The following is a 19,330-nucleotide window of genomic DNA, read 5'->3' as shown; positions in this document are numbered from 1 at the left end:
TTTGTGTCTTTTGTTCCTATCTGCTAGTAATATTTTGCATCTGGTAAATTACTAGTGAAATAGTAATCTTTTGCACTTGGTGTTTTTGGTTTTGTTTTTACATGCCAGGGGGTAAGTAGGTAGGGTCTCAAACCAGTCTAGAGGACTATTTATGGTTTTCTTGGGGCTAGATCTAGGATTATGCCCCTAGACCTATTCCCTTGGATGTGTTGATTAGCTCCATTCTTTTATCTATAAGTTGATTATTTATAATATGTTGCACCAAAATTTTATATCCGTACAGAGCAGAAATAAAGATACAGTGTCATCATATGGAAAGTTTAAATTTTCTGTGTACAATTATATGATAAATAGTACCCAGAATTTAACTTCAGAAATTACATGATTATATACTTTATTTTATTTTTAGTTTTTTATTGGAAGGTATGTGCTTTACAATATTGTGTTGGTTTCTGCCATATATCAATGTGAATCAGTCACAGGTATACACATGTCACCTCCCTCCTGAGGCCCCCCGACCCCCCACCCCCGGCATCTCCCACCCAGGGAGATTTCCGTGTGTCATATAGCAAATTCTCCCTGTTTTACATATGGTAATATCTGTTTTACATATGGTAATATGTATGTTTCCGTGATACTCTCTCAATTCCTCCCACCCTTTACCTCCCTCACTGTGTCCACATGGTTCCCTTTGTTAGTGAAATATGTGAAGCAAATTTTGTTGTGGTTTTTTTTTGTTGTGTTACGAATAACGATTAACATTCTTACCCATCCAAAAAAATGTTTTCTATAGCTTTCTTAAAAGATGTTTTGAAAATTGTAAGTGAAATGCTTAAGATTTAAACTAACAAGAATTCTGCTGCACTGAATCTTCATGATTATTTGAGTAGAAATGAATATAATATTTTTAAATGGAGAATGAAAGTCCTCTTTGTTTATGTTATGTTCCCTTGGCTGTTTCCTGATTCCACAAAATGACCTTTGTGCCTTGGCTGTGTCACAGGCTAGTGATTCAGGTTGTGAACAGAACCACGCAGCCTGGTCAGTCCTGAGGCCTGTATGGCTGTGTGACCTTGGCCAAGTCCTTCACTCCCTCTGCCTCATTTTCCTCTTCTGTAAAATGTGGATGATTAGGACCTGCCTACCTGGAGGGCTTCCCAGGTGGCTCAGTGGCAAAGAACCCACCTTCTAAGGCAGGAGACCCGGGTTCAGTCCCTGGGTCAGAGAGAACTCCTGGAGGAGGACATGGCCACCCACTGCAGTATTCTTGCCTGAAAACCCCATGAACAGGGAAGCTTGACAGGCCATAGTCCACAGGGTCCCCAAGAGCTGGACAGACTGAGCGACGGAGCAGCAGGTGGGAGAGTTAAAGCAGTTAACCAATGTGGAGACTTCCCTGGTGGTCCAGTGGCTAAGACTCCAGGCTCCCAATCCAGGGGGCCCAGGTTTGTTACCCAGTCAGGGAGCCAGGTCCTGCATCCTGAAGCCAAGACCTGGTGAAGTGAAAGTGAAAGTGTTAGTCGCTCAGTCGTATCCGACTCTTTGTGACCCCATGGACTGGAGCCTTCCAAACTCATCTCTCCGTGGGATTCTCCAAGTAAGAATACTGCAATGAGTTGCCATTCCCTTCTCCAGGGGATCTTCCCGACCTAGGGATCGAACCCAGATGTCCTGCATTGCGGGTGGATTCTTTGCCCTCTGAGCCACCAGGGAAGCCCAAGAGTAGTGGAGGGGGTAGCCATTCTCTTCTCCATGGGATCTTTCCGACCCAGAGATCGAAACCAGGTCTCCTGCATTGCAGGCATATTCTTAACCATCTGACCCACCAGGGAAGACCTGGTACAACCAAATAAATAAAAATAAATATTTTTTTTTAATGTGGAAGACTAATTATTATTAACATGGTATCATTTATTATTGCACACGAGTTTCATTCAAAGTGTGGTCATTGGGACTTCCCTGGTGGTCCTGTGGTTAAGATTCCACACTTCCAGTGCAGGAGCTGCACGTTCAGTGCCTGGTCAGGGAACTATGATCCGACATGCCATGCAGTGTGCCCCCGCAGAAAAGTGAAGCATGATCATTCGGGAGTCCCCTGGTTGTCTGGTGGCTAGGATTCAGTGCTTTTACTGCAGTGGCCTGCGTTCAATCCCTGGTTTGGGAACTGAGATCCCACAAGCCACACAGCGCAGACAAAAATAAATAAATTGTGATTGTTTAAGGAATTTTCTGATTTTGTAAAATGTTGTGGAATGCAAGAAAAATCATTCTTGGTAAAAAAAAAAAATTATCATTCCTAGTCTTTTTCTATGGATTTCATACTGAGGTCATCATACTTTTCAAGGTCTAGATTTAATTGCACTTTATCTCTTTGTGTCGGCTACTATGAAGAACAAAGTAGTCAAATTCAGTAAAAGATAGAAACTGTTGCTTAGTCAGGGGTGGTTACTACCTCCAGTGTTCAGAATAACCTCTTGGTTTCTGTTTCAGTTCTGGAGAGCTACTTGTGTGCTTCCTAAACGGGCATGTGCCCTCCATGATCTAATTGTTCATGGACTTCTCTAAGCAATCTTTCACTTGCAGTGTTGGGTATACTTTCTGTCCATGGAAGTTATATTCCTGTGTGTTTTATGTCTTTTATTTTTCTTTGCAGTTATATACCAGTTTTTAAATGGAGGAGTATTTTCCTGAGTTCTCTAATCCCTTTATAAGCGACATCAGGAATTTTCTTTCTGTGTCTTTCTAAATCATGTGATCTCGTCTTATCCAGAAGGGGAGCCCTGAGAGCCCCTGTTTCATTGATTCAGATCTTCCACCTGAAGAACAAACAGTATCCCTTGGTGCTTAGCATCCCATTGACTAGACGGAGCTCTTTGTGAAAAGAGACATCCTGGCAGTGTTAACGTGGAGTTGCTTCCATGCTGTAACCAGGCGTTTTGTTGACAGACGAGCTCAGGAAAGAGACCAGCAGTGGCTGGAGCGCATGCACCAGGAGGATGAGCAGCAGCGGCCACGAAAACCCCACGAGGAGGAGAAGCTCAAAAGGGAAGAGAGCGTCAAAAAGAAGGACAGTGAGGAGAAGGGCAAACCGGAAATGCAAGACAAGCTGAGTCGGCTTTTCCACCAGCAGCAAGAACCAGTTAAGCCCGCTGTCCAGGCTCCCTGGTCCACTGCAGGTATGAGAGACCAGAATTAGGCTAGCAAGTCTCCTCCCAGGTCCTTCTGGGAAGCAGCCATATCTGATCAGGCTCTGTCTTGGCTGCATTCATAGCCATGAGAAGGTCAGTCATTTTTTGGACAGTGCAGATGTGCGTTCTCTAGCATCATTTTAGAGGTCTCTTTTAGGGGCCCACACCATGGCAACCCTTGGCCCCATTATGCTGGCATCCAGAAGTCGTTTGCAGACAGCAGTGGCATGAAGTTTCATTGCCAAGTGCCATTCATACAGCTGTATTCCACATGGAGATCATAACCCTTCCTGCCAAAGAGGAACCTGCTGCTTCTCCAGTGTGTTATTTTCTCTGGGAATTTCAGAGCTGTCTCAGCAGCAGGAAGTGGCATTTCTTCTGGCCTGTACTCACGCAGCATTCACTGTCCTTGGTCTGCACTGCATCCAGCTGTGGTCTTACCTTTTGAATGTTTTTTTGCCCTTTGAACACACATGGCCTCCTAACTTACCTTTTATATGACCACGTCTGGGGCCTGCAGCCTTAACATTTCCATATCGCTTAATAGGGGAAGTTGAAGTTGTGCTTCTTGGCCCTCCCATATGAGTTGACTGATCTGAGATTTACGTCACATTCGATCTACTACATCCTGCTAGAGACACTGCGTCGGGGGCGTCGGGGGCGTCGGGGGAGAGAGGTCTTGATGCCTTACAGATGTGCGCTGCTGGCGTCTAAGCCAGGAGGCAGAGAACGGGGGCGTTAGCACTGCAGTAGCCTTTGTTTCACGTCCACTAGTGACCTCTCAGGTAGGATGGAGCTGCTGACATCAGATTTGGCTCTCCTTTGGTTTCAGAACCGGACACATCCTCACTGAATGTCTTCCAGAAATGCCTTGAGTAGATGGAAATGGTTCTAATGTTAAGATAGACACCAGAGGAGATAGATGTCAGTAATTTGGCTTGTGTCATGCATTTCTGTTCCATGGAGCATTTCATTTTTGTCCCTTTCCCCTCCTTTCCTTCTAAACAGAAAAAGGCCCACTAACGATTTCTGCACAGGAGAATGTAAAAGTGGTGTATTACCGAGCACTCTATCCCTTTGAGTCCAGGAGTCACGATGAAATCACGATCCAGCCGGGAGATATAGTCATGGTAAGAAAGCCTCCAGCAAAAGTGTGGTTTCTGTTGATGCTTAGCATCTGTCCTCTTCTTGTACTTTATTTGACAGTTGTAAAATTGTGGGCGAGTGTGAAATCCAGTAATCCAGCATTTGAGTTTCTGAAGTATTGACTCAGTCTTGCTTTTCTATTTGAATGAGAGACAGCATTTAAAAATGTATCACCTTAAAATAGAATTGTTAAAGAAAAATGGGTTCCTGACATAGCCTTGTGTATTTTCAAATCTGTAAAGCTCTGGTAATTTCAGAGTTTAGATTCCTACTGAGATACTATGAGTAGTCTTTCAGAAATAGTTTTAAATGCAAAATATTGGATCACAGTTGCCAATGATAACTTTTCTATCTTTGGGTCAAAGCATGTTTTTTTCCCTTTACTCATGTAAACTTTGAATTGAATGAAGAGTAATAAACTAAATACAGTTAATTTGCTTTCCTACTCTGTAAATGAACAGATGAAAGAGTTTAGAATTTTGCTTGTCATAGCTTGTTTCTTTAAATACAATAATTAAATATAATCTTGTGGTTGTAACTAAAGCTATAGTAACCAGTTTGAGAAAGAATAAAGGAATGTGGTTGACCTGAATTCTTTCCTAAAAGAAATCAGTAGTTCCTCAATCCAGTTAATGTATGTCTTAGAAGTGGTCAAACTTTGCATTACTGTTGGCTTTTTTTTTTTTAAGATGGAAATGGTTCAGAATTTTCAAAGAACTGTGAAAATTAATAATTGAGACAAACACACTTCCCATACTGCGACCCTATATCATTGAAGTATAAAGGATGTCATGTAGCCACAGTGATTACTCATACATTCATTTTGCATTTATGCGTCATATCTATATTTAGAGTATGTGATGTTTCATGGGTCAAAATATTTAGAAGGAACAATGTGTTTGTTTCTCAGAGAAGCTGGTCCCCTTTCCCCTTATTTTCTGATAGCTTTTTCTCTAGTTCTTTTGGTCTGGAAATAAGGAGGTTACATCTAAGGGTCCAGAATCTTTCAAAATCAACATTTCCTTCACAGTAATGGAACCTGAGCTTTGGATGCCCGGGCGCCAGCCTCACTTATTCTTCACAGAACACCCTACACACAAATGGTGACCCGAGGCAGGCAGTGTTTTCTCAGCTTCTTCCCCATCTTCTCTGTCCTGATGGCCTCAGGCTGCCTTTTAAAGCAGATGAATTGTAATTTATTTAAATACCAATTGATCGCAGGAATCTAAACAGTATGAAGGTACAGTGCTATAGCAGATAGGACCGTATTACAAGGTTGATTTTTTTTTTTACACTGCTTTCAAAAGAAAAAAAAAAGCCTAACATTTTTGAAACTGGATTTTGTTGCAGCACAAAGTGCAGAAAAAGTAATATTCTCTTCTTGAGATAAGGAAGTGTTAACCAAGTGTTATGATAAGGAAATGTTATAGATCTATATTTTAATGTGTAAATATTGCTATTTTTGAAGGAAACATAGTCTTGTTACAGTGATATTGAGTCCTTTTTCCTTAAATTGACTAGTTAAGCCCCAGCCCCTCTGAAAGAACAAAGTAGATATACCGTAAGAATGAAACATCTCATTAAACATGTTTTTTACCTTGCTTTCGAACCTGTGCTTTCCTGGTGGAGGTTAAAGGGGAATGGGTGAGTGCCTTCTCACTGTCAGGAAGTCTGTATCTTATTAAATGTTTTGTTCTTTTAAATCACTTTAATTCTGTGTAAGTACACATATCTTTGGGTGTTGTCGTGGCAGTAAAAAGATGTTTTGAGTTTGTGTAGTAGGCTGTGCTTAAAATAGAAAAAGAAGAAAAGAAAGGTGTAAAAGTTTACGTACCAGATTTCTGTTTGCTAGCTTCGATGTAAGGACTAACTTGAAGGCTCCGTATTGGCAAATTATCAGGTCAAGTCTCTCAGATCATGGGCAAAAATAAGTTCCAAGTAGGTTAAACTTAAAAGATAAAATTCTTTTTTAAAAGTTATTAAAAAAAAAAAAACTTTCTGGGTTAAAACTAGAGGCCATCAGTGACCAACATGGAAAGATTTGACAATATTACAAAATTAAATCCTGTAGATTGCAAAGTATATGAGAGATAAAGAGTCGCCATCCATGTTACATAAAGACTGAGAAGTTAATATGAAAGAAACCTACAGCTTTAAGGAAATACATGCACATTTTTAAAATATACAAAAAAATGTTCCTTTGGTGATCAGGAAAATGGAAATGTTAAAGATGAGATAACACTTTTCATCTCTCAGCTGAGCGAGTTTACGAGTTTGATAATATCCAGCTTTGTCAACAGTGTAGGAAAGTGAGTATGACACATCCTGAGCATTGTCATATGAATTGGCGAAGGCAGTTGAAAGGCAATTTGGCAACGCTTATTCAGACTTAAATTTTTCATTCCCCTTGACCCAGGAACTCTATTATTCTCCCTTCTCTAGGCTGTTTTTGGCAAGTGCACAAATAAATGTGTCCACGGATATTCACTGCAGCACTGCTGGTAAAAGCTAAAAAGGAACAGCCCTGTATCCCTCAGTGGGGAGATGGTTTAAATAAATTACAATACAGCTAAACAATAAAGATGTTTTCGAAAATTACACAGATCTACATATATTGGATTGGTCCCGAAGTTCGTTTGTGTTTTCCTGTACGATTTGGCCAACCTGATACGAATAAACGCTCCAGTAAAAAAACAGAAACAATATATAGAGTATAATTGTATTTGGGTAAATAAAAAACCAGGTGTACGTGTTGTGTATGTAAATGTTTATATGTATATAGTTTACAGTTTCGCAGTGTAGGCATCAAACTGTTAATAGTGGTTACTACTTGGCAGTAGTAGGGGTGGTTGTTTTTAATTTTATGTATTTCTATACCACCTGCATGCAAGAGACCCCGGTTCAATCCGTGGGTCAGGAAGATCCCCTGGAGATGGAAATGGCAACCCATTCCAGTATTCTTGCCTGGGAAATCCCATGGACTGGGATCCCTGGCGGGCTATTGTCCATGGGGTTGCAATGAGTCAGACGCAACTTAATGACTAAACCACCACACCATATTCATATTTACAATTTTATCAACATTTGTAATTTTTAATAAAGCACTAAAGATAAATCTGACTTTGACAAATATAACAGAGTGTCTACCCAGGCCTGGGTTACTGTTTACTTTATCTCCAACATCCCAAATGTGTGATGAAGGGACTTTGTCGTGAAGCATCCTGTATCCTTTTGTTGAAGGGACTGGAGTGGTGTCTTCATTTTATATCACAGAACGCAACAAGACACCCCAAGTGGCATTCAGCTGTGTTATCTTTGTGAGGCTAACAATGGACACCCAAAGTGGAAATTGACTTGTAAGAGTAACATTTTTTTTTAATGTCATGAATTTTGTAGTTAAGAAACACAGTTGTGAAAAATACACAATGGAACATCCTTAGCAATCTCTCTTGGTTGAGTAATCAGGAGTTCACTTATTTTTGCAGGCATAGTCATCATCAAATTCTCATATTTCTCAAACTTTGCAAAATAGCCAACTATAGCTGTTAGATTTTAGAGGTCTAGCAACTTGTTTCCTGTTTTAATGCAGGCAGTCTTGCAAGAGGCTTTAAAAAATATTTTGCCTTTTAAAATCTTGATTATCAGCTCAGTTTTCTCCAAAAGTTGTTTTTCGTGATTAACAAAAATTAGGTGGTATTTCATATATAGTCCTCTTCTAACTGTTGTTGGTAATACAAAGAAATATAAGGTAACATCTACCATTCAGATGTTTCAAATCTTTTTAGAAAAATAGGGAGAAACACATGAGAAAGCCAGTGTGTGAGGAAGTTCCCAGGGATGCTCACCACTGCTGCTAGGAATATAAAGGAAAAAAGCAATCAGAGCGAACGGATGTGCTCTGGGAAGACTTCTGAGTGGAGGCATCTTAGCTGAGTTGACCTTGACAGCTCAGGCTTAGATACTTTGAAACTGTATGGCCTGTCTTCTGATCTGGAGGTCCCATTACCTGGAGGGTGAACAAGCCCAATTTGACATCCACAATGTATTGGAATAATAGCATGAGAAATTAGAACAATGTTGCTCACTGCCATTTTGTTTAAGTTTATCTTAAGAACACAGGCTGATCACCTAACTCAGCTGGCTTTAAATGGTGCAAGGCTGAATGCATCAGTCCTGCTCAGGGATCTTAAAGTGAAAGTGAAATTGCTCAGTCTTGTCTGACTCTTTGCGACCCCATGGACTGTAGCCCACCAGGCTCCACGGTCCATGGGATTCTCCGGGCAAGAATACTGGAGTGGGTTGCCATTTCCTTTTCCAAGGGATCTTCCCAACCCAGGGATCGAACCCGGGTCTCCTTCGTTGCAGACAGATGCTTTACCATCTGAGCCACACACACACAAAAACCAATTCAGGACTCTGTCCCAGAGACTCTGGGAACTTTTAATCCATATTTATGATTCAAAAAGAAGGCTGAGTACCAAAGAATTGATGCTTTCAAATTGTGGTGCTGGAGAAGACTCTTGAGAGTCCCTTAAACAGTACGGGGATCAAACCAGTCCATCCTAAAGAGATCAAACTTGAATACTCATTGGAAGGACTGATGCTGAAACTGAAGCTCCAATACTTTGGCCACCTGATGTGAAGAGCCAACTCATTGGAGAAGACCCTGATGCTGGGAAAGACTGAAGGCGGGAGGAGAAAGGGACAACAGAGGATGAGATGGTTGGATGGCATCACCGACTTGATGGACATGAGTTTGAGCAAACTCTGGGAGTTGGTGATGGAAAGGGAAGCCTGGTGTGCTGCAGTCCATGAGGTCGCAGAGAGTTGGACACGACTGAGTGATTGAACAACAGGAATTCAAAATCTTCTCTGGTGGTTCTGTCAGGGAGTTTTGGGTACCACTGATCTCGCCTAATCTCTTTTCTGTCAGAACTAATCCCAAATCATTCTGAAAAATATCATTTTCCTAGAACCATCCAAAAAAAAAAAAAAGAGAAGCTTCTTTAGGGGTTCTTAGGCATCAACCAGCCATTCATTCAGAAAATTATTTATCCTTTAATTTAGTGTTACTCTTATAATAGTTTAAACTCATTTTTTCCATCTTTCGATAGAGAACTTTTTTTTTAATGTAGTCAATACTGTTTCTTTCCTGCCTTTCTTAGATTTCTGTAATCTTAACATCTGAACCGTTGCTATTTTGAGGGACCAGTATACACTGATTCCAGGAGTGAGCCTAATCCAGCCCATGCCTGTTTTGTAATGAAGTTTTACTGGCACACATTCAGGCATGTTCATTTCCATATTGCCTACGGCTGCCTTTGTGCTTCAGTTGCAGGGCTGAGTCCTTGTGAACGTTAAGGGGACTTCCCTCGTGGTCCAGTGGCTAAGACTCCAAGCTCTCCGTGCAGGGGGCCCGGGTTCAACCCCTGGTTCCATAACTGGATTCCACATGCTACAACTAAGAGTTCACGTGCCTCAGCTGGAGATCCTGCATGCCCCAACTCAGACCAGACACGGTCAAATAAATATGTAAAAAAAATGTTTTTTGGCTGACCTCTAGATTAGCACTTTAGAAAACAGGCATTTTTGTTGTTGTTGTTTAAATGTTTTAAGATTTTATTTATTTTTTAGTGGAGAATAATTGTTTACAATACTGTGTTGGTTCCTGCCATACATCAGCATGAATCAGCCATAGGTGTACACACGTCTTCTACCTCTTGAACATCCCTCCCACCACCCACCTTCCCCTGCCCCTGGGTTGTCACAGAGCACCTGGTTGGGCTCCCTGCGTCAGACAGCAAATGCCCACTGGCTAACTGATTTACACACCAGATAATGTATATGTTTCCACGCCGCTCTCTCAATTCGGCCCACTTTCTTCCCCCACTGTGTTCACAAGTCCATTCTCTGGGGCTGCGTCTCTAGAAAACAGCTTTAGTATCCTCATCCAGGAGTTTAGGGGTAACCCTTTTATTTCCAAACTGGCAAACGCATGAAGCACGTGCTTATCTCCACACTCCCCAGCATATCCCTTGCAGCGGCAGCAGCAGGTCTGAGTCAGTACGCAGTTTACACGTGTTTGCTGTCCACAGTCTTTGTGCTGCTTGTGAGGAGAGAGAGAACGTCTGCCTCCCTTCTTTGTGACAAGGTCAGAGGCGGTGGGAATCGTAGTGTCGCCTAACAGAGATGGCGGTCACGAAGCCATAGACACTGAGAAAAGAGGTCTGACACTACTGGGTGTTGGGGTTTGGTCCTTGAACCTGATGATGCTGCCTTCATCTGACTGCCGCCTCGGTGCCCATTCCCAGACCTGTAAGCAATGTTTGGGGTTTGTGCTTCCCACTTTGACATTTCACTAGAACAACCCCAGATGCTTTGAGGTGTTACAGTGGGCTGGCTAAGCGAAATTGTATTAAGACCAATATCATTAGCACAAAAATCCCCTCACTTGTAAATGCTCGATGTAAGCCACAGATAGATGAATCTACCCCATGTACATATAAGTTCACGTTATAGCCAGCCATAGACGTATACAAAGAAGTCTATGTGTTTGACTATGCTTATTCTATCCTAATTATAGATAACATTTTTTCACAATTGGTTGGCATTTTGAGTAAAACTTTTCAACTCCAGGAGGAAATGTTTCTCATTTTCGTACAAGACCCTTTATACTTTTTCCAAGTGGTTAATTTAATTTAATGTTAAATGTGAGTTTTTATTTTATCCTCTGAACCTCAAAATTTAATTGGTCATTCAAATTAGTGGATTTCTATAAGAATAAATTAAACTCATTGAGACTGTTGTTTGTTCAATTAGCAAACAGTTTCCTAGGTTAAAAGTGATGGATTTCCTTGGTGACAAATGACAAGCTGGTTTCATTATTGACTTCAAGGGTAGCAGAAGCTCTTGTCTGCAAGGATAAGGGGCTGGCATGGCACCCTCTCCTCTTCCTAAGTACACACAGGCACGTCTCAATGGTGGTGCTCATTTTCTGTCATCTTTGGGGCAGGGCTGGGTGTAATTAACTAGGATGTGAGCTCGACCTGCCCATGGGGTGGAACATTCCCTCAGGGCTTCAGATCCAATTCCAGGTGTCAAAAATCTGGTTAACCAAGTAAGACCTGTATCTCAAGGGAATGACAGTGAGTCATAGGACATCATTAAGTAAAGCAGCTGGTACTCAAGGAGGTCTAACTAGGACAGACCAGTAAGGGGTTTCCGATAGGCTGGGATCTGGGATCACATTCCAGCCCCTATAGGAAGGCTAGCCCAGAGGGCCTGGGGTACCAGACAGGTTTCTAGAGCAGGGACCTCCACATAGAGAACCCAAATCTCTGGTTACCTAAAGTGACCAGGGTCAGACAGAGCCCAGGCTTTTACAGGACAAAAGAGAACTACAGTAGAGTCAGAGCTGGATAACAGGAGATGGCTTTAGAAAGTCTGTTGGACTGCCTGAGCAGCCCTATGGTTACAGCTTCATCCTCCAGTGCGGGAGGTGTGGGTCTGAGTGCAGGGTCTCAGGGAGCTACGATCCCACATTCCTTGTGGCCAAAACACCAAAATATAAAACAGAAGCAATATTGTAAGAAGTTCAATAAAGACTTTAAAAATAGTCTATATCAAGACAGATCTTTAAAAAAGAAGAGAATCTGTCATCAAGCACATCTCAGATGCCAGGCAGTGTTCTGGATACTTCTTATAACAACTGTTATAAAACAGGTACTGTTATTGTCCTCCATTTTATAGATAAGGAAACCGAGGCACCAAGACATTAAACTTGCCCAAAGTCAGCCAGCTAATAAATTGTAGAAGTGGTACTAAAACTGAAGCAGGGGCTGCAGGAGGAGAAGGGGGCAGCAGAAGATGAGCTGGTTGGATGGCATCACTGACTTGATGGTCATGAGTCTGGGCAAACTCTGGGAGATAGTAAAGGACAGAGAAGCCTGGCGCACTGCAGTCCGTAGGGTTGCAAAGAGTCAAGATATGACTGAGCAACTGAACAACAACAAGGGGCTCCGTGGTGAAGAGTCCACCCACCAATGCAGGAGACACAGGTTCAAACCCTGTTCCGGGAGGATTCCACATGCCACAGCGCAACTAAGCCTGTGCGCCACAGTGAAAAGCCTGTGCACCCCCACAAAGAGTAGCCTCCACTGGCTGCACCTAGAAAAGGCCTCACAGCAACAAGGACCCAGCTGAAACACTAAAACTGAGGCAGTCGGATGGCAGAGCCCTACCCTTGATCATGATACTTCGCGATCTTGAGGCAAAGTGCTTGTGTGTCTGACTCCAGCTCCTCACTCACTGCTGACCGTCCTCCCCTTGGTCCTGGGACACACGGAAAGGGCAGGAGCTTGTCTGTTGAACCTGATGAGAAGTTGGGGAGGCCCTGGCAGAGCCTGGCCTACAAACAGCTATGTTTCCAGCACAAAGCAGCTAGCAAGTTACAGTGCGTCATAGTGTCACTGGTAAATATCAACCAGCGAGGAAGGGCATCTAGCCATTTGAGTTTAGCAGAAAATAAGATCCAAGTGGCGAAAATGTCACATTGAATCCTCATCTCATGAACCACGTGGGGCTGCCCAGAAGAGGAAGAAAGAAGACAATGTGGGGGTGTTCGTACCGGAACTCTAAAGCCAAAAATAGAACTTTTGGAAGCAGTGTTGCACTTTATCTGCAGGTAACTCTCTTTTGGAGAATTCTCAGCTTTAAAAGTTGCTTTTACCTTTGACAGTAAGGCTTCCCTAAGGTAGAGCAGCAAGGAAGCTCTCCTATAGATTATTTTATAACCAACATGTAGAAATAATTCAGTAAGCCCCGAATTCTACTTTCTCCATGCCTATCCCAGGCTCTTTTTTTTTTTTTAATTTAAATAAGCTAATAAACATGCCATATTACTCTACACAGAATACAAATAAATATGTGGTTCCATAGTTATTTGTTTTGTGTGTTTTTTAAAATTTATTTATTTTTAATTGAAGGATAATTGCTTTACAATATTGCTTTGGTTTCTGCCAAACATCAACATGAATTAGCCGTAGGTATACAAATGTCCCTTCCCTCTGTTTTGTTTTATTGAATATTTGAATGGGTTAGAAAGCTGGGTGTTTTGCCACTTTTTCCCAAAGTCATTGTTGAAACCTTAGCACTCATTTCTGTGATTTCAAAAGAGCAGTATTCAGGTCCAATGAAGTGTTCAGTGCATTACTTCCTGAGGCAGTATTTTATGGGATAAAATAAGATAAGATCTCTGACAGAACTTTGACTTATCGTAATGAAAATAATTTTCTACTAGGGAATGTAATTATCTTCAAATTGATCTCCTGTTGCTCAAAAATAGTGAGGGTAACTTGGAAAGATAAGTATTAGAGTCATTCTGGTGATTCTGACTAATCCTTTTGAGTCAGAATTAAGATAAAATGCAAACGTTAAAAGCCCAATTGTAATAAATCTCCTCTGAAATTTTTAAACAGCAGAATCCTATATTCTCCTGTGCACATTTGTGAATGTTACAGTAAAATTTATGCAAAAGAAAGTAATAGGACTTTAATAAAATCAATTGTTGCTCTAAATAATCATTTCCTTAATTTTCTCTTCGTGTGTCTGTGGAGCTTTCAAAAGACTCCACACAGCAGCCAGTTGTGTTGCCTGTAGAAACATCTAAGACTGTGTTTTGTGTCTCTTTCGTCTGTGTGCTGAATAAGGACTGCTTAGTTATTAGAGACTTCTAGAGGGCTACATTTATATCGATTGCACCCTTTGCTTTCCATTTTAAATAATAAACCTAAGTCAAATTACCTCTTAATAATTACTTGAGTTCCTGAGTGATGATGTCTGTCACATTGCTTTATAATTCAGAGTAGCTCAAAATATTTAAATTATGGGACTTCTTACGATTCCAGGCACTTTTTCCTAGCTGCTAGTATTAGGAGAAAAAGAAAAAGATAAACAGGCACAAAAGAGTAAGAACTTGAATTATAGCATCTACTGTTTCTTTAGAGTTAATGTTTAGAGACCATTTTTCCAGACTCTCAGACTAAAGAAAAGGCGGAGAAAGGTCTGTGCTGTGTGTTAGTCTGACCGGGTCAGAAGTGGGGGCTTTGTTCTGTTAAGAGTGTTCAGTGTCTTAGGGGTTGATTTAGTTCCACTTAAATTAAACTTTATGACTTTCCTGCAGGTGGACGAAAGCCAAACTGGAGAACCGGGATGGCTTGGAGGAGAATTAAAAGGAAAGACGGGATGGTTCCCTGCAAACTACGCAGAGAAAATCCCAGAAAACGAGGTTCCTGCCCCAGTCAAACCAGTGACTGAGGTGGCCTCCACCCCTACACCCAAAGTGGCTGTGCGTGAGACCCCCGCCCCTTCAACTGCAACCCCTGCAGAGCCCTCTGAGACCCCCAACAACTGGGCCGACTTCAGCTCCACGTACGTGTTGGATGCCTTTTCTGATGATTTTTGAAATCCCACGTTAGTGATCTTTTAAGTGCTGTTTCAGTCCTTGGGTTGTACCTCTTGAGTACTGTACATGGCCTCTTTCTCTGACTGGTCTTTTGGCAATTTGTGGATTGTGTTCTCTGAACTGGATTTAATTATATCATGGCTCAACAATGATTTTTCCCTAGGATAAAGTAAAGCCTATTACCCTTGTTTCATTCACTCATTTGTCTGTATCTTTCATTATTGTGGAAGAAATGGAGAAACACAATTTCCTAATAATCTGCTTGATACCCATGTCAGCAAATATTTAAAGTCATTTCCTGCATGGAAATAGCACTGTTTTTTTCTTTTTTTTTTTGCTGGGCAGAAACAGAAATTGAATTTTGTCATGTGGTTTTGAGTAAGATAGAAGGCTGTTTCCTCTGAGGCTTTCCTCTTTCATCAGTCCTGAATAAGCGGACAGCGGGGCAAAGAGATGTGTGCGCTTGGCGGCTACTGGTGCCATGCCCTTGGTCATCAGGAAATGGCATTAAAAAGAGTGTGTAAGCAGAGGTTTGAAAGGACAGGTGGAGGGCTGCCATGCTGCCACTTATAGGATTGGTCCAGCTGTGCCATTGGTCTAAAAATATTTTATACTGCCCTTGAAGTAAAAGTGATGTAAGAAATGTTTTAAATTTGTTTTAAAGTTTAACCATCTTTCAGCAAAAACAAATAGAAGGAAGGAGTTGAGGCATAATGCTGGAGAAAGTGGATCGAATAGAGCAAAGAAGGTGTGTAATGACCAGGAGCAGGAGAAAGCAGAGGGAAGGATATAATGAACAGCAACAGCTTTCATACTTGTACTTTCACGTAAAAAAATTGAAAGTGCTAAAGAAGGTCCTCCCTGTCTCATCTCTGCTAAAAAGTAGTGTTCCATTAGTGTGACTGAAACCACACTGAAATTCTTCTCTCCTGATCTTTTTTAAAAATTGAAATATAGTTGATTTATATTGTTATGTCAGTTTCAGGTGTACAGCAAAGTGATTCACATACATATATGTATGTATATATGTATATTTTCAGATTCTTTTCCGTTACATGTTATTACAAGATGTTGAATATAGTTCCCTATGCTCCACAGTAAATCATGTCACTTATCTATTTTATGTATAGTAGTCTATATTACCTTAAAATGCTCTGACTTTTTAAATTAAAGCTGACACTAAAATAAAAGACAAGTACTCTTTTCAGGATTTCGTTTTGCTGTGGGTCTAGTCAGCGTGACTCTCTTTCTCAATAAAGGTGTGGTCTGTGGCTCTCTGGCTATCCTCCTGGGCATCTTATTTCCAGACCCGGAATCAGGATGTGCCTGCCGTCTATCAAAGGAAATACTTTGATTTGCAAAATTGTTTATCTCTCATAAAGATTTTCAAAAGTGCATTGCATTTCAATTGGCAACTCACACAGATGTGTTTATTTGCAGTTATAAAATCACAAAATTAAAACTGTTCCTGAGCTGCGCCCAACAGGTTGCTCTAAGGATACCACCTGTAGGGTTACCATGGTGTCCAGGCTCGTGGCCCAGTGCCTACTGTGTGGTGCTGGGACAGAGAGATGGTATTATGAGGCACCAGCTGCCAGCCTGGCAGGACTTCCTATGTGACGCAAAACTTCTTTGTTGCTGATTTAGCATTGTTGTTGCAAATGAAGATAATGATCACATGAGGGTGTTTCTCTGGTGCCTTCAGGTTAGAGTATTTCCCTCATAGGATTTCATGTCACCCTGACAGCTAACCAGAGTGACACAGTCCTGTTCCCATTTGATCAACCAGGAAATCAGGATTCAGAGAAACTACTGTCATTTGCCTGAGGCCCATCGCCAGTATGTGATGCTCTGATCCAAACCCAAGTCCAGTGTTCTTCCCCGCCCCTTGCTTTTGAACTAGCCCCACACACGTCCCGGTGTGTCTGCTGTGGGACGAGCACTGACGCGTTGGGAAGTCCTTGCAGCTCACGACGTTGTGCTTCCCCTCCAGGTGGCCCACCAGCACGAATGAGAAGCCAGAAACCGACAGCTGGGATGCGTGGGCAACCCAGCCCTCCCTCACCGTGCCAAGTGCTGGGCAGCTGAGGCAGAGATCAGCCTTCACTCCAGCCACGGCCACAGGCTCATCTCCGTCTCCTGTTTTAGGCCAGGTAACAGCATGGGCTGGGAGCAGGAGGCCCCCGCGTGCTGTATGAGGAAGAAAGATTCAGCCAATGCTTGTCGTCATTGTCATTTGGGAGTAAGCCTTGGGAATTCCCTGGCAGTCCAGTGGTTAGGACTCTTCGTTTTCACTGCAGAGGGCTTGCATTCGATGCCCAGTCTGGGAACAAAGATCCCACAAGCCATGTAATGTGCCCGCCCCCCCCCAAAAAAAATGTAAGCCTCATTATATGCATCTGGCTTGGCTGGCAGGCAAGGATCCAGTTCATGTTTTCCCAGTGGAGGGAGTCATGACTGTTCAGAGCAGGGTAAACTGGATTATCCTCCTGGATTGTTCAGGGAAGCTTCATTGATGACGTGGTATTTGAACTCCATCTTGAACAGTGGGTAAGAGCTGATTAGAAAGTGGAGAGGGCTGGCATGCAGACAGAAACTGCCCTGAGGAGAGAGGCTTACTTTAGGAGGCCAGAGTGTGATTCGGGAAAGACATGGGGTCCACCCATGTGGCCAGACCAGAGTGTTTATCAGAGAAGATAGACTGACTGCAGATTAAGTGGGAAGCTCTTAAATGCCTCATTAAGAAAGTAATTGCTGAAAGGATAATACTTCTACTTAACGTGATAAAAGAAATGACATTTCTATAAGTAATTAGAGGAATTGCCCATCTGGCAGGCGTTTGGGGGTCAAGGACAGTTTCTGCTCCGGGAGCAAGCAGCTTGAACACAGGCTATAGGAAGGCTCATGTGGAGGTGTGCAGAAAGATTCGACAGGGGACATGGGGGGCTTGACAACAGTTAAAGAGGCGGGATCCCAACGCTTGTGGGAATAGGAAAGGAGAAGACTGAGGAGAGATTTGACCTTAAGGGGCAACAAGTCAGGCAGAAAGAGAAATTGACTTCGTGAAAGGAGGGAGTTGGATTTTCGACGTGTTGATTACCAGGTGAGAGTGATACAGTCAGGCCTTCCTGTCTGGGAAATGGGAACACAGTCAGATCTAAGGACATAAAGTGAGTGCTTCAGAGGAGCGAGAGTGCAGGGGGAGGAGGGAACCTGCACGCAGCGTGTGTCTTCTCTGACCTGGAAAGAAGGGCGTCTCTGGACAGGAGCTGTGCTCTTTGCCTTTGCATATGTCCCGCTCGGCAGGTAGCACACGTGCCACGCTCAGCGTGGTGACTCAGGTGGAGGAGGAGAGCGCAGGACCAGGACGGCGGATGCTGGTGGTTCTTGTACTATTAAAGCCGGTGGTCCAGGCAAAGAGGCAGGCGGCATGTATTTGCGATCTGGGAAAGAGGAGGATACTCCAGATTGCAAAGGGATACAGAGAAAAGGATAGGTGGGAAAGTGGGAAGGGTTGGTGAAAGGATAGACAGGGAGCCGAGTAGAAGGACAAGGAGCAGCTGTGGGGAAAAAGACACTGAGAGTCGAGCATCTGAGGGGAAACAGCACTACAAGCAGAGAAAACACAGGCTGCTTTTTTTTTTTCTGGGAGAGAAAGGGTGAAGAGAGGTTGGAAAAAGAGGGAAGGAAGTTGAGGTTGTGCTTCCAGGCAGCTTTCTCGGGAGGGGCCCCCAGGGCCTGCGGGGCATGCAGAATAGGAATTGAGCAAAGAAGGATGAAGCGTGACTTGGCTGAATGTAACCTGAGTCTGTGACTTGTCATCACACGTTGTCTTGGCTTCCTCCAGCAATACTGTATAGTTTGGAAGAACTGATAGTAATAGAAGCTACTCCTGTTATAATGATTACTCTCATAGCAACTTTGCAGATAGAGCTTATTAAATTTTCTTGAAGAAAGTGTCTGTGTTTTAGAGGTGTGGAAGCAGGCCTCAGCTGAGAGAGTAAACAGTTGCGAGGCCTGAACTGAGAGACTGAGCAATTGTTTCAGGTCACACAGTTAGTAAGGGACGGACTTGGGGTCTGAACCCAGAGTCTGTGTTCTACCTGATTCCAGGCTCTCCATGTGGGAAGGTGGAGACAGGGCAGGTGCAGCAAAGATGTCTCAGGGTGAGAGGTTACCAGCGAGGGCCCAGGTGAAATGGCAGAGACGAGATGGAAATGCCAGAGAGGGTTAGGGGACCCAGAAGCGATGAGCTCCGCACCCCAGGTGGGAGGCGCCCTGTGAGCACGACTGGAGAAACGGGAGGTGGAGACGCAGTGGTCCTCAGGGTGTTTGCAATCCAGAGAACCCTCCTGTGTTCTGAAGACTGGAGCGAGTGGACAGTTGAGATGGAAGGAAATGGGGATGTCATGGCTCTGAGAAGACGAGAACCCACGGAGACCAGGATTTGGAAGTTGCCAGCATGAAAGCCGAAACTCTTCGATCTATCATAAATTCTCTGCTTATCAAGCATAATCATAGTTAAATGTCATTA

At 42.8% G+C, this 19,330-nt stretch overlaps 1 protein-coding gene across 1 annotated transcript in view; it reads left to right on the top strand.

Annotated features, from left to right (window-relative positions):
* The window catches only part of ITSN1 (intersectin 1), a 241,535-nt gene that overhangs the window by 148,179 nt on the left and 74,026 nt on the right, over positions 1-19,330 (top strand). Inside the window, exons 18-22 of the mRNA XM_052646278.1 lie at positions 2,947-3,176; positions 4,197-4,318; positions 5,964-5,978; positions 14,515-14,762; positions 16,790-16,949. Of these exons, the coding sequence (XP_052502238.1) occupies positions 2,947-3,176; positions 4,197-4,318; positions 5,964-5,978; positions 14,515-14,762; positions 16,790-16,949 (775 nt within the window). The remainder of the gene's footprint in view (positions 1-2,946; positions 3,177-4,196; positions 4,319-5,963; positions 5,979-14,514; positions 14,763-16,789; positions 16,950-19,330) is intronic.

This window comes from Budorcas taxicolor, chromosome 1 (genome assembly GCF_023091745.1).
Source record: "Budorcas taxicolor isolate Tak-1 chromosome 1, Takin1.1, whole genome shotgun sequence".
Classification (NCBI taxonomy): Eukaryota; Metazoa; Chordata; class Mammalia; order Artiodactyla; family Bovidae; genus Budorcas; species Budorcas taxicolor.
The sequence above is the reverse complement of the archived record's forward strand: the minus strand, read 5'-3'. Positions and strand labels throughout refer to the sequence as shown.